Here is a 12,607-nt window from a genome sequence, read left to right as displayed (position 1 = left end):
TGTGATGTCACTAACGGTATTATGCGACGAATAATGCTTCCTGAGCTCAATTGGATCCGAATCTGGGGACACTTGCTGTGCGTAGGGTGGGGGGAGTCCGGGGGTCAGATCGAAGGCCCTCCTCTATTTCTTTCCTTCTATATTTTCACATTTTCATCGGAGTATGTAGCGGGTCATGTTTTGCGCTTGTAGTTGGATCCTGTAATGTATGCCTATGTTTCCCGCAGTATTTCTTCGATTCTTCGGGGTGGGTGTTGAGGTAGTGTACATTGACTGGGGACTTGCTAATCCTGATTCAAATGCCTTCTTGTTGCTCCCCTACTTATTGTGGTTATAAATGTCGATATCCTGTCTTACGTACGTCTATGACATCTGCCTCCTCCGCCCTTTCCTTTTTCTGTCACTTTATTCTATACTTTTATATCTTCTTACTCTCTTCTATATTTCGGGTTTCGGACACTGGGCGACAGGCACGCTGCTGGGGGGGTAGGCCGTAGTCACTTGCAGGGGTGCAGGGTGGAGGGTTGGGGGAGGGGTTTTCTTGTGTTTCCTTTTTTTGTTTCTATGGCCCCTTTTTTCTCTTTGCCTTTTTTTTTGGCTTTTTCTTTTTTGGCTTTTTCTTTTCTTTCTCTTTCACCAGGGTTTGGGATTGGGGTGAAGGGTTGAATTTGGAGTTTTTACTGGTCTTTAGTACTTGTACCTAAGTTTTGCTGCACGTTGGGTATCATTGGGTGGGCGCCTGGCATGTGCACACGGTGATTGTGTGCACAAATATCCTGATTCATTCGAAGTGGTGCTGATGTCGTACCTGTGCTCTTTTTAGCTGTGTAATGCTCGCTCGTTTAGCCCGCCCACTGCCTGACTATGTTTTATTGAAGGACACCTGATCCCTTCCCCTTTTCTTTACCTTATATTGGACTCTTTTCTGGTTATTAATATTATCCTGATTTAAAAAGTGAAAATTAAACCTCACTTATCCGTGGACATTGTGTGTGTGCACCTATGATACTGTGTTTTCACCATGCTGCCGTGCCTCCCGGATGTTCCGCTGAATAGCTGTGTACACCAATGTATAAAGAAAGGTTTTCCCAAAAAAAAAAAAATTGGCATTTTTAAAAAAGAGGTTTGTTTATGTACAAGAAGGGACACCTTCCTGTACATAAACAAACCTTGGCATTTTGCTTTTTCCATGTGTGCTGCACAAGGCAGCACACATGGAAAAAGCAAAAACGAGGAGAAATGAAGCATTTCTCCTCGTTTCGCCACCTTAAGAACAGGTTTTTCCTGTTCTTAAATTCGGTGCTGCCACCTACTATCGCCTCTCTTAATAATAGGTGGCAGCGTCGAAGTGAATGAGTGTTGCGGTGGAACGCCCACCGCAACACCCACTGCTCGCCACCTTTCACGATGAGTTTATCGTGAAAGGGGCTCTATAACCAAGGCAGCGTTAAGTCAATTAACTTGGCTTTAAGCTATGTTAATTGACTTGACGCTGCCTTGATAATAGGGCGATGCAAATATCGCTGCGTTATCGGCAGAAAAGTGTAGATGATGCAGCGATAAGGGGCTTGATAATATGCCCATCTGTGCCTCAACCCAATATAAATAGATGGATTTTCGTCATATGTTAGAGGCTGTACCATCAAGCGATGGAAGAGCAAAAGGGGGGCTTTTGGCCCTCATTTCGAAGAAACTACCAGGAACTGTCAAAAAAGTTGTCACAACAGATTATATGGCTGCACTGTAAAGAAGGAAGGGAGGTGATTGTAATCAAATACTATAATAATGTGTTTGACACTACCAGGAGTAACATTGTAACTGAGCTGATAAGGGCCTAGATAACTTTATAAATTCCATTAGTAATAATGTGGTACTCATGTGGGTTGGAGATTTTAACATCGAAACTTGCTCCCTGGTTGCTACTCATGCTTGTGGCATAAAGAATGATGAAGTGGACGATTGTACACATTTTGTGTACAATGCATATGGGGAAATGTTAACCTCAGGGATTGCTAAATACGATCTTAAAATACTACAGTGTACCAGCGATACTGATGGGGACCTCATACCAACTTTTATTGGGAGGAATGCTAATTCAAAAATTGATCATGTCTTAATCTCATCTAATGCTACCTACATGTGCGATACCCCACGGGTTGCTCAATTGTCTCTAAGTGATCATAATTGCATCGTTATGTCATTTCAAATGTGGGGCCCAAAAAGGCCCATGCATCAATGTACAGTAGTAAACATTGCCTCGCATAGCGCATAGATCCAACGGGAATCGCATTAGATGGGATGGTGTGGAACCCCAAAAGTTATGAATAAAACTGTTTTAAAAAGCAACAAATAGATTATTTATTGTTTAAAAGAAGATATAGACCCTAGGGAGCTGATTGCTCATTTTATAAAAATTAATACTATTAATGACAGGATTTTAATGGCCCCCATAAGGGAGGGAAGGAAAAAAAGGAAGGGGTGGTTTGCCCATACTTCCGCCGAAGCATTAAAGCAACTGAAACAAGCCCTAGATTGCAAGATGAGAGATAATGTGTTAATCAAAAACCTAAGACATAATTATTAACTTGCTTTTGATACTAGGAAAACTGAGCTATAAGAGATAGCATGGGACAAACTCTCCATGGCCGTAAATACAGCAAATATTAAGTTATTTTGGGATACTATGAATATGCAGTTTTGGAAGGCTGATTCACTCTCAGAACTATTATCTGACGTTACAAGCGATGACTGGGTAACACATTTTAGGGGTATCTTTAACCCAATGAGTATTGCAACATCATAGGCACCTAATCCAAAACAGAGTCAGTGGCATGATTTCCATTAAATATCACAGTGGAAGAAGTCCAGGAAGGGCTGAGGGGCAGTAAGGGAGGGAAAGCTCTGGGCCCTGATGGAGTAACTGTTGATGTATATAAAGCTGAACCCAATTTGAGGGTGCCCCCATCATGGGGCCAGTCATTTATTATCCCATCTACAAAAAAGGAGATAGTGCTGAAGCTAAACATTGCCATCCCATATCACTTTTAGATTCATCTGCCAAGGTGAAGAGTAAGGTTTTATTACTGCGACTGGAGGAATGGGTAAATGATAATGATATACTCTCTCAAGCCCAATATGGTTTTAGAAGCATGTTTAGGGACAATAGAACAATGTATTAATCAAGTGTTGCTAATCGGCAAATACAAAGTGCTAAAGAAGGGGGAATATACTTATGTTTTGCCGATCTTAGTAGTGCCGTTGACTTAGTTGATCATACCATTTTGTGGCCTACTTTACTTAAACTGGGGGCACCTAAAGGTATTATCCATTTTTCTAGCAAGGCTTTTCAAAACATTATCTTGTAAAGTGACGTATGGACAACTGGGCGAGTGCATTCCAATTTTTGAAGTAAAACGTGGCATTCGCCAAGGTTGCGTCCTTGCTACCTTACATTTCTCGCTTTTTATTAATGAGATTGATAAAGCACTGCAGTTGGAGAAGGCAGATGCACGGTTGATATCTGGTAATCCTATACCAATTTTATTATACGCAGATGATGCAGTGCGACTGTCTAGGACCCTGATCGGCCTACAACGACTCATGGATAAATTCAGCATGTTCATAGGGGAAAGGAAACTGTTAATTAATAAAACAAAAACTTTCATCATGAAATGTGGCACCAAACAACGAAGTGCAAAACCTTTTATATTGATATCACCAAAGTCCGAACGGTTAAAACATTCTGCTATCTAGGAGTAACCTATACCAGCAATGGGATATAGAATCAGGAATTAGCTAATGTTTGCTCCAAGATGGCTAAGCATGTATTTCGATTTGTGTCTAAATTAGGTAATTATCCCATAAAGGAAATGCTGACAATATACAGGGCGCAATGTGTTTCTAAAGCCTTATATGGTGCAGAGGTATGGGGATATCATTGCAGCCAGGCCCTACAGCCAGGCCCTGCAACAAGAAGAAAATGCCTTTCTAAAACGTCTCCTAAATCTACCTCCCTCAGCTTTTACTGAGCTAATACATCGGGAGGTGGATCCGACATACTTAGCAGATTTAACTTCTATGCCATCACTGCTGATATGGAGATAGATATGGGCCAAAGGTGAGACAGTTTTTACTAGATCTATCATCAAAGATTGTTTACTCTTCGAGAATAAATCACATATCCCGTGGTTAAAATATATTATGGATACATACAGCAAGTTATTTAATATTCAGATCTCTGCTAAACTGGATGCAGTGGTTTCCTTAAACAAAAAGGAAATAGAGAATTCATTTTTGTCAAGCAAAAAAGATAATCGTAAAAGTATTATAGAGAAACAATCAAGTTTTAAACGTTATCAATCAATTGAATCCAAAAGAGGCATACAAGATTATTTGATTATAGTGAATAAATCCTCGCACAGCTAGGTGCTGACTAGATTGAGACTAGGAATAGTACATCACCTAGTTGCATTTCCAGTTATGAAAACAGAACCTTTGGATTCTAACCCTTGCGATGAATCTTCCAAACAAAGCACTGTGCACTTTATGCTCCTTTGTAAATTTTACTTGTATTTTAGATGTTTTTACCTGAAACTGTTTTAAAAAAAAATTATGTAAGATCGCATCATGCGGCTATGAATTTGGTTTTGCACTGCATGATCCAGGATCTTGCTATTATGTAGCACTATACATTTTAAAAGCTATTAATGTAAGGAATGGTATTGTTACTATTAATTGACCAAGAAGAGATACATGTGAGATCCCATAGTGTAAATAAGATCAAAAATTGTCCTGAATGATTATGGAACTTGGTTTTATGCTTTTTTAACTTATGTTCTAACAAACCAAATAAGGCTTTAAATTGAATTGTATACAGTAATTCAATGTTTTTAATTTAATGCGTTTGAAAGAAAGTTGCAACAAGTGTAACACTCTACAAAAATATAACTTGATAAAGACAAACTTAACCAAGATTGATCCTGTGAAATGCCATCATGAATGTGTTGACTGTTCAAATAAAAACAACATTCGGTCCTTAGAGGAGACTCCTGGACCCGAACATCCTATGTGATTGTTGATCTACCATAGGTTCATACTGCTCTGCAAATTAGGCCACCAATGAGACAAAGAGTGGACATGGATACAAATACTCCTCACTCGCATGCATAAGTAAGTGAACCCATATAGTGCCCTATGTCTACTTGATGTATTCAAGGCCTCTCTAAGCCAGCCTTTAGCCTTTATTGATTTTCTAGATTTCAATTTTTTTCACCTTCTAAACCGCATTTGTATATAGTTGCCTATGCCATAGAAAAGTTACTCATGAATTGGAACAAGCCACATTCTTAGTCTTTGATAGCCAGATATTTTGAAGAAAAATATAAGACACTCAATGATACATACTTTCTGGTTTTGTAGAAACGAACCCTTAGTCTACCACAATCACAGAAAGGATTTGTTACTATTATTTTTCTGCTTTTCGTGATAAGTCAAAATACTACAAAGCCCAGTTGAAAAACATACTGTAACAAATGCAATTTGGTCCCTTTAACAAATCAGTGGGTTTCAAACAGGGTATCTTATCACCCGCAGAATTTGGAAATTTAAAAGCTAGTTTCCTGAAATTCGTCCTTCTGAACGGCTGAAAAAATTGCCTTTTTGTTTTTGGGAAGTCTAAGCACTCGCTTAGAACCTGTCAAGTAAGAATCCCAACTTATATGCCTCTTTATTGTTTTCCTCTAAATGTATTCTCATCTCTATCTAAAACGCATTTTTAAACTCTAACAGGTAGGAATATCAAGAGCCGGATGAGTGACAATCATGTGAGCATCAGGAGCACTCCTCATGAATTAGAACTGTAGATTAGTCAAAGGCAGTTGAAGCACAACAAAAATAAATAGACAAGCTGTCAGAGATCAGTTACATACCATTGGGCCGACTTCTCCACTTTCTCCCTTCTCTCCTGGGGGTCCAGGCATTCCCTGTGATGAAGACGGTAAACGTGTTAGAGAACGGTTGGGGAACCCGCGTTCAAGGTCACGACTGAAGCACGGTAGATGGTGTTGAAAATGAATTTCAAAATGTTAAAATTTACATTATATTTTCCCTGCGAACGATTTCCTTCTGACAATAAATGTAACAGCATTTTTCTTTTCTAATGCACATTGCACTGTCTAGATCACCTGCATACAAAATAACATAGTTTCATTACCCATTCACCGTTCTTATAGTGGATAGAAAGGCAACAGCGCATAACATGAGTGCAAATGCACAACAGTAAATCATTCTGACTGTTCCTGCCCAGAACCCACCTTTTCAGTGTTCATTTAATGAAAAAGCACACAATTGTAATTGATTAATACAACAAAAGATGCTGTTACATCCATGCCTTATTCGAGGAGGAAAGAGGGATCCATTTTGTTTTACTTTGTGAAACTTAGGGGCATATTATCAACATTATCACTGCTAAAGCGGCAGAAAACTGCCGCTAAAGCGGCGATATTAGGCTTGATAATACGCCCTTGTGAATTCCCATAGAAGAGCATGTTCTGGTGTGAACATGGGCTTCTATGGGAATTCTCTACGGCGTATTATTAAGCCCATTATCGACGCTTTAGCAGCAGTTTTTGCCGCTAAAGCGGCGATAATGTTAACGCCGTGCTTGATAATATGCCCCTTAATGCACAATATGAAAAGCCTAGCCATTATTAAATCCTGCAATGATGTTTCTCAAATTTAACTTAAAAGTCCCTTGCCACAGATAGTAGGAACATTTGGGGGCTTATTTACAAGCTGAAAGCTTTAACATGGGAAAAAGTGATTTACCGGGGGTGCAATGGGCTTGTATATAAACCCCTAATTTGAGTCAGTGTGATACATTGTTTTCCAAGTTATGGCCCATGGATGTGTCCCATTAATGATAAAGGGTAATCCTGTGTTCCTCAGAACCGTGGATGTGTTCAGCAGGAAGTGCCAGAGAAGGATTATTACTTTTAAAAATGGCATTGCCAACGTGAACCAGACCCAGGTCCACATTTATGTTCCCTGTAATTGTTACAATTGTATGGTTCATATGGTCGATTTTTACTTTTTGAAAATCATCATATCTAACATTTCTTTTACGTGGTCGCAGTAGATACACCTCCCACATTTGTTGCCGAAACATAGAAAGCGACACGTCCCTTTAACTTCATTAAAGATGCATTTATTAGGTTTTGTGGTAAACCTCCAGCCTACTGTGCCGCATCATCAGAGCAATTTGTGGCATAACAGACCACAAAACATAAAACAAATAGACAGTCATTTCGCAAGTCTTAACACTAGCCTGAATGGGATTAGGGGATAAGTAGTTGGCCATGTTTGCTCCATTATCCTACATGTATCGGATAAAAGATAAACTGCACAGTGTGAAGATTGTGTTCTTATATTGTGATCAAGAAAGTGACAGTTTTGGAACTCTGAATCAAAGAGATGTACGTTTTGTTGTTGTTTGTATGACGAATAGCTGATTGTCTGAGACTGTTCTGAGTTGAGACATGTGGTGGAGCTGATATACCTGACAAGTGTTTTCCTAGATTGCTCACTGTCACAAGAAACAGTGCACACAGCAGGGTATAGGAGCCCTTGTCTTGTGAAACACTGCGGCAGTAATTGCAACACACTCTAAAAGGCCCAGAACTAATAACCAGTCCTCTAAGGGTAATCCAGCAGTACCTTAAACTGCTGACTTTTAGACTTCAGCATTTACTCAATGTACTTTCAATTGCAACCAACACCTTAGCCTGTCTCCTTAGCTTCAGTCTGTCCAGAAGCCTCTGATCTCACATCTTCCATATGCGCACAATTCTTGCACAGTTCATGTACAATTGATTCCCCTCATATTCTTCTCCAAGATGAAAAGTATCCGACCCATGCCTGGCACTCTCCTCCCCATCCCCTCTTGCTCACTCACTTGCCCTGTATCTTCTCTGGTTCTATACCTACCACCTCAGCTCCACAATTAGGCAATTAGTCCAATGCCTGCCCCTTTTATCTCTTTCTCCACACTAATCATGAGCTCTTTGTAGTTCCACAGACATCCTCATTTCAGCCTGCTCTTCAGTCAAGCCCTCTTCCCTGGTGCATACCTCCTTTGCTTCAAAACAGAACAGCATTAGTAATTCAAAACTCAAAATGTCCACAGTCTGCCATAGCACCACCATCTTTTAAAGGCAGCTTTCTCCAATACCCTGGGAAGGCTAGTCTTTATCTGATACACAGATTATCCAACAACCTCAATTAGGACTCTTGCATCTCCTCTTGCCCAGGACCACTCTCATCCAGATTCACAACGTCACCAGCTCCGCACCCTACCACCATTATCGGCCTTTTCCATGACCACGTCAGAATCAACAACCCTGTGCTAGCTTCCATCGGGGTGATCACTTTTCACAGCTCGGGCCTGGTTCATATCCTCATTCTCCAAACACTCCAGCATCACATGGCTTTCTAACAACTCGCAGTTCTCTTTCTTCCATAGGGTGTCTCGCAATGCTTGGTTCAAGGCCCTTTCTCTTTGCCAATATTAGAGATTACTCTGGAAAGTGTGCTCTGTAATTCGGCACCTACGAGCCACCAACACCTTGATGTACAGCATTGTGGACGAGAGTCTTGCGTCTCGCGCTCCCCTGTACTGGAGTACTCTTCCCTGAAGCTTAAGAAAGTCCATACATTTTGCATTTTAGAAATAAAACTCAGTACAAAACTCAATACCCATCTCACTTGGACAACATCGCCCTGGGAGAGCGCAAACTGACCTAAATGTAGAAGTGCGTCACACTTACACGTAGTAAGCACAAGTCATGAAGAGAAATGCCATGAGTGCTGATAGTACCTACAGTTATATTCTGAAATGTGTAGTTAATATAGAGATTTAAGTAGAAGTGGAACTAATACAGAAATGTGTGAAACAATATGATTTAATTAGACGTGATTATTCCTGAATCCATGTTGTGTAGCTGCTAAAATGTAAGATGGCATACGGAAACGCTGAACGTGGTAGGCCTCAGGGCCAGAGCTAGAAGGGAGGGGGAAGGTGGTTCAATTTCACAACATGGATTGCACTAATGTTTAGTAATAATGAGTAGGCCATGATTTATAGATGTGTTTACCGAATAAATAGAATAAGAGTATTAACATGCTAATAATTAAAGAAGAAGTTGAATACTATAAAAATGTTGTAGGGCTGGAAGGCTTTAACGTTGATTTACACATATTAGTCTGGGCCGGGGAATGTTGCAACGCGGTTGGAAGACTATGAGAATTGGGATTTGGCTGCCAATGTCTGTCTGTAAGAGAAAAGGGGGTATTCAATTATAAATAAAATGAATAGAAGTTTGTTCAAGAGACGGACCAGACATGGAGGAGGGTTCCGGAATGTTTAAGGGGTATCAGCGGGCCGGAGAAGAGTCTGAGAAGCAAGGTCGACTCTAACCACAAGGCCTCATCATGGAAAAAGCCAGAAGCTACACCACGTGAGGGGCGTCTCACGAGGGGCGTCCTAAATGTTGTTGTATTTTTGTATTAGGGACAGCACCCCTGGGTGGAGTTAGAGCAGAAGCCTGAGGACCCTTAAGAGAGCGGATGGGTAGGCAGAGAGGGGTCATGATTGGAGAACTATAGGTTTTCGCCAAGAGACTGAGAGTGGGTGACTTCCCTTGGGGGTCATTCACTGCTGACACCTTTTGTTAGGTAGGGACCTGGTTAAGTAGGGATACCATCTAGATCAGGGTAGGGACAGCCTAACCTGTATTTTCCCTCCGGCTGTAAATGACTGAGAGATCTCAATATGTGTCTATGCTAATAGCCCTATTATTTTTAGAACTGGTGCTTGTAGTTTCCGTTGCTCGTCTGAGGGCTTTCAGAGAGCACATGTATGTAGTTGGGCCCGTGTATCTTGTGAATCTCATTTTGAGATGCTTGTACCTGCAACTTATCTTGACTTTATAATAAATCTTTGAAAGCTAGAAGTTGTTTGTGATCCTTGGAAGCGGAGTCCTTTATTGGGTGAACTAACTTGGTAAGAGATGCACTTTCTTCCCTCAATGACAGGCAATAAAGGTTCAGTCGACCAGATCGGGGTTTTAGATCAATAGTGATAAGATATCGATCAAAATCTCGCCCTTCCAGTTGGTAGCTATAGAGGATGGTTGCCTTCTTGAGGAAGGTGATCTAGGCCAGGTTAGATTACCCCAAGGCCCCTAGAGATCGATGATCGGAAGAACCGCCCGCCGAAGAAGGACCGGATGACGTGAGACAGAAAAGCAGCAGTATCGGTCGAGAGTGAGTATAAAGGGTCATGCGTGTTAAGATTGCGGTGTTTTGTATTGTATCTATGTTGTAATGTCTGGCGGAGTTGAATGCCTGTAGAGTGACTGTGGAACAGGTTGTGAGCGCGCACAACCGGTGGAAATCTTAAGTTCAAGGAGAGCTTAAGTGGTTCGGGTGTATCGGACACCCAGAGTAATTGTTAACTAGAGTGAAGGGGGTCATAAGGTACCATTGATCACCCGGAAGACCGAGATAGGGGGAACGTAAGAGTGAGTGCGTGAGTAACGGACGCTGGTCGGAAGTTACTGTGTGTGTGTAAAGAACCTATCAGAGGGACGATAGACATCTCGTCAGTTGTGTTGACAATTACAGATAGACTGTGGACGTACAGTCGAGGGAAGTGACCGCTTGGTCGGAAGTAGTCATTTTTCAGAGTATGAATGGGACGCATGCATGACCGCGAGGAGAGCTGAGAAAGGAGGGGTGCTGCTGCGAAGCGGAGACTAGTGACGTCAGAAAGTGCCGCGCTGGGATTGGCCGGCCGGTGAAAGACCGCGCTGCGATAGGCCAGCTAGCAAAGCCGCGCTGGGATTGGCCGGCCGGTGAAAGACCGCGCTGCGATAGGCCAGCTAGCAAAGCCGCGCTAGGATTGGTGGATTGTCATCAGGAAGTAAACAGAGTATTCAAGCTGGAAATTTTGCGCATAATTATGAAGTGTTTTAAATGGTTAAGAGCGCTGTTTAAAAGAGAGCGCAGGGGATCGTATGAAGGGGAAGAAGCCCCGCCGGAGGGTACACCGGCTCGTTATATGGGGTCAAATGTTGGGCTGCACACGATTCTGTGGATCTCAGAGTGGAGTAAGATTACAGACGGAAATGAGGAACTCACGTTCCCGAAGTACGGGACGTTCAGATTAGAGGTGCTACACAGATTAAAAGCAATTATGACCTCTACGAGACCCTTGCCTAGACCAACCCAGTTTGAAGCCCTTAATGCATGAATTAGGGCAGCGCATGAAAAGAACATGAACAGACGGCAAGAAAGAGTGAAACGTTCGGTAAGGGCAGTACAGGATGCCAAGTGGGATGCGGATGCTAAAAGATGGAGGGTGCATAACATGGAAGTAAATAAATTATATCCAGTGTTAGAGATGCCCGGGAACAAAAGCCCCCTAGAAGAGGATGACGAGAGCGAGACAGAGGACAGCCTGATAAACAGATTATTGACAGACAGGCCACCTCCGTATAACAGAGCAGGGGGAGATGTCGAGAATAGAGAGAAAGGGGGGGGCAATGCAGGAGAGCATGGGCCGCTTCCCAGTCCCGATTGGGATCCCGCTGCAAAGAAAGAACTGTCCCAGTCTAGCCAGGTGCAACAGGTAGTTGGGAGGTTTGTGATGCAAAGGCCGCCAGAGACGGAGTGTGCCACATCCTACGCATTACCCGATGCACTACAGGTACCTGTTACCATAGGTCCTATAGTATCGATATATGACCCAGACAGGGCTAGAGGGGAAGAACGGGTACGGAGGGACAGAGAAAGAGCAGAGATGGCAAGGAGGAATGATACGATCAACTCCCCAAGCCAGTTGCCGATACCAAGAGAGTGGAGCACCCCAGTACACACCGCAGGGGATCTGGGGGACATTAGATGGCCGGAGGATATGAGGGGATCAGGACGGAAATCCTTTCAGGAGTTAAATGAGTACATGAAGAAGTGGGATGAGGCAGTAGAGGCTCACAAGAACATCATGACTGCGGAAGTTGAAAGGGAAAGGCAGGACAGCAGAACCCAGACTCACTGCGGGGCTGAAGAGAGCAGTCCGGAGTGGGACGGGAGGCAGAAGGACAGGAGGGGAGTCACCCATTGGGCCCGGAGTGGAGGTAGATCAGACCTGGAAAACGAGGGCCCAGGAAGCGGGGGGGTGTCTCGCCCAATACGTAGTGATGAAGACAGAAGGGCTCGGGAGTACAGAGACAGCTTTAAGTGTATCCACTGCGTGCCAGGCAACAGAGAACAGAGTGGGAGTTGCGAGAGGCCGCACCATAGTCCCTGTGATGACGGACATGAGCGCAGCCCAGGGAATATGGGAAACCAGGAAGGATCGTATCAAATACTGAGTGATACGAGGCCAAGAGAGAATGGAGACCGAAGGGAGAATAGCAGAGAGGCCTACTGTGAAAAGAGAGGAGAGAATGGACAAAGTAAGATAGGGGGTAACAGGCCCGTGTTCCATCACCTTCCAAGATCGGATGGCCGAGCATGGGACCTGGAGAGATGGGAACAAGAGAGAGCACTC

General features: G+C 42.8%; 1 protein-coding gene across 1 annotated transcript in view; it reads right to left on the bottom strand.

Moving 5' to 3' along the window:
* Nucleotides 1-12,607, bottom strand: part of LOC147748151 (uncharacterized) — a 648,568-nt gene that overhangs the window by 98,579 nt on the left and 537,382 nt on the right. The window contains exon 47 of the mRNA XM_086959041.1: nt 5,928-5,981. Within this exon, the coding sequence (XP_086815167.1) occupies nt 5,928-5,981 (54 nt within the window). The remainder of the gene's footprint in view (nt 1-5,927; nt 5,982-12,607) is intronic.

The sequence above is a fragment of the Lissotriton vulgaris genome, chromosome 1_1 (assembly GCF_964263255.1).
Source record: "Lissotriton vulgaris chromosome 1_1, aLisVul1.2, whole genome shotgun sequence".
Lineage (NCBI taxonomy): Eukaryota > Metazoa > Chordata > Amphibia > Caudata > Salamandridae > Lissotriton > Lissotriton vulgaris.
This window is presented reverse-complemented; position numbering and strand designations above follow the sequence as displayed.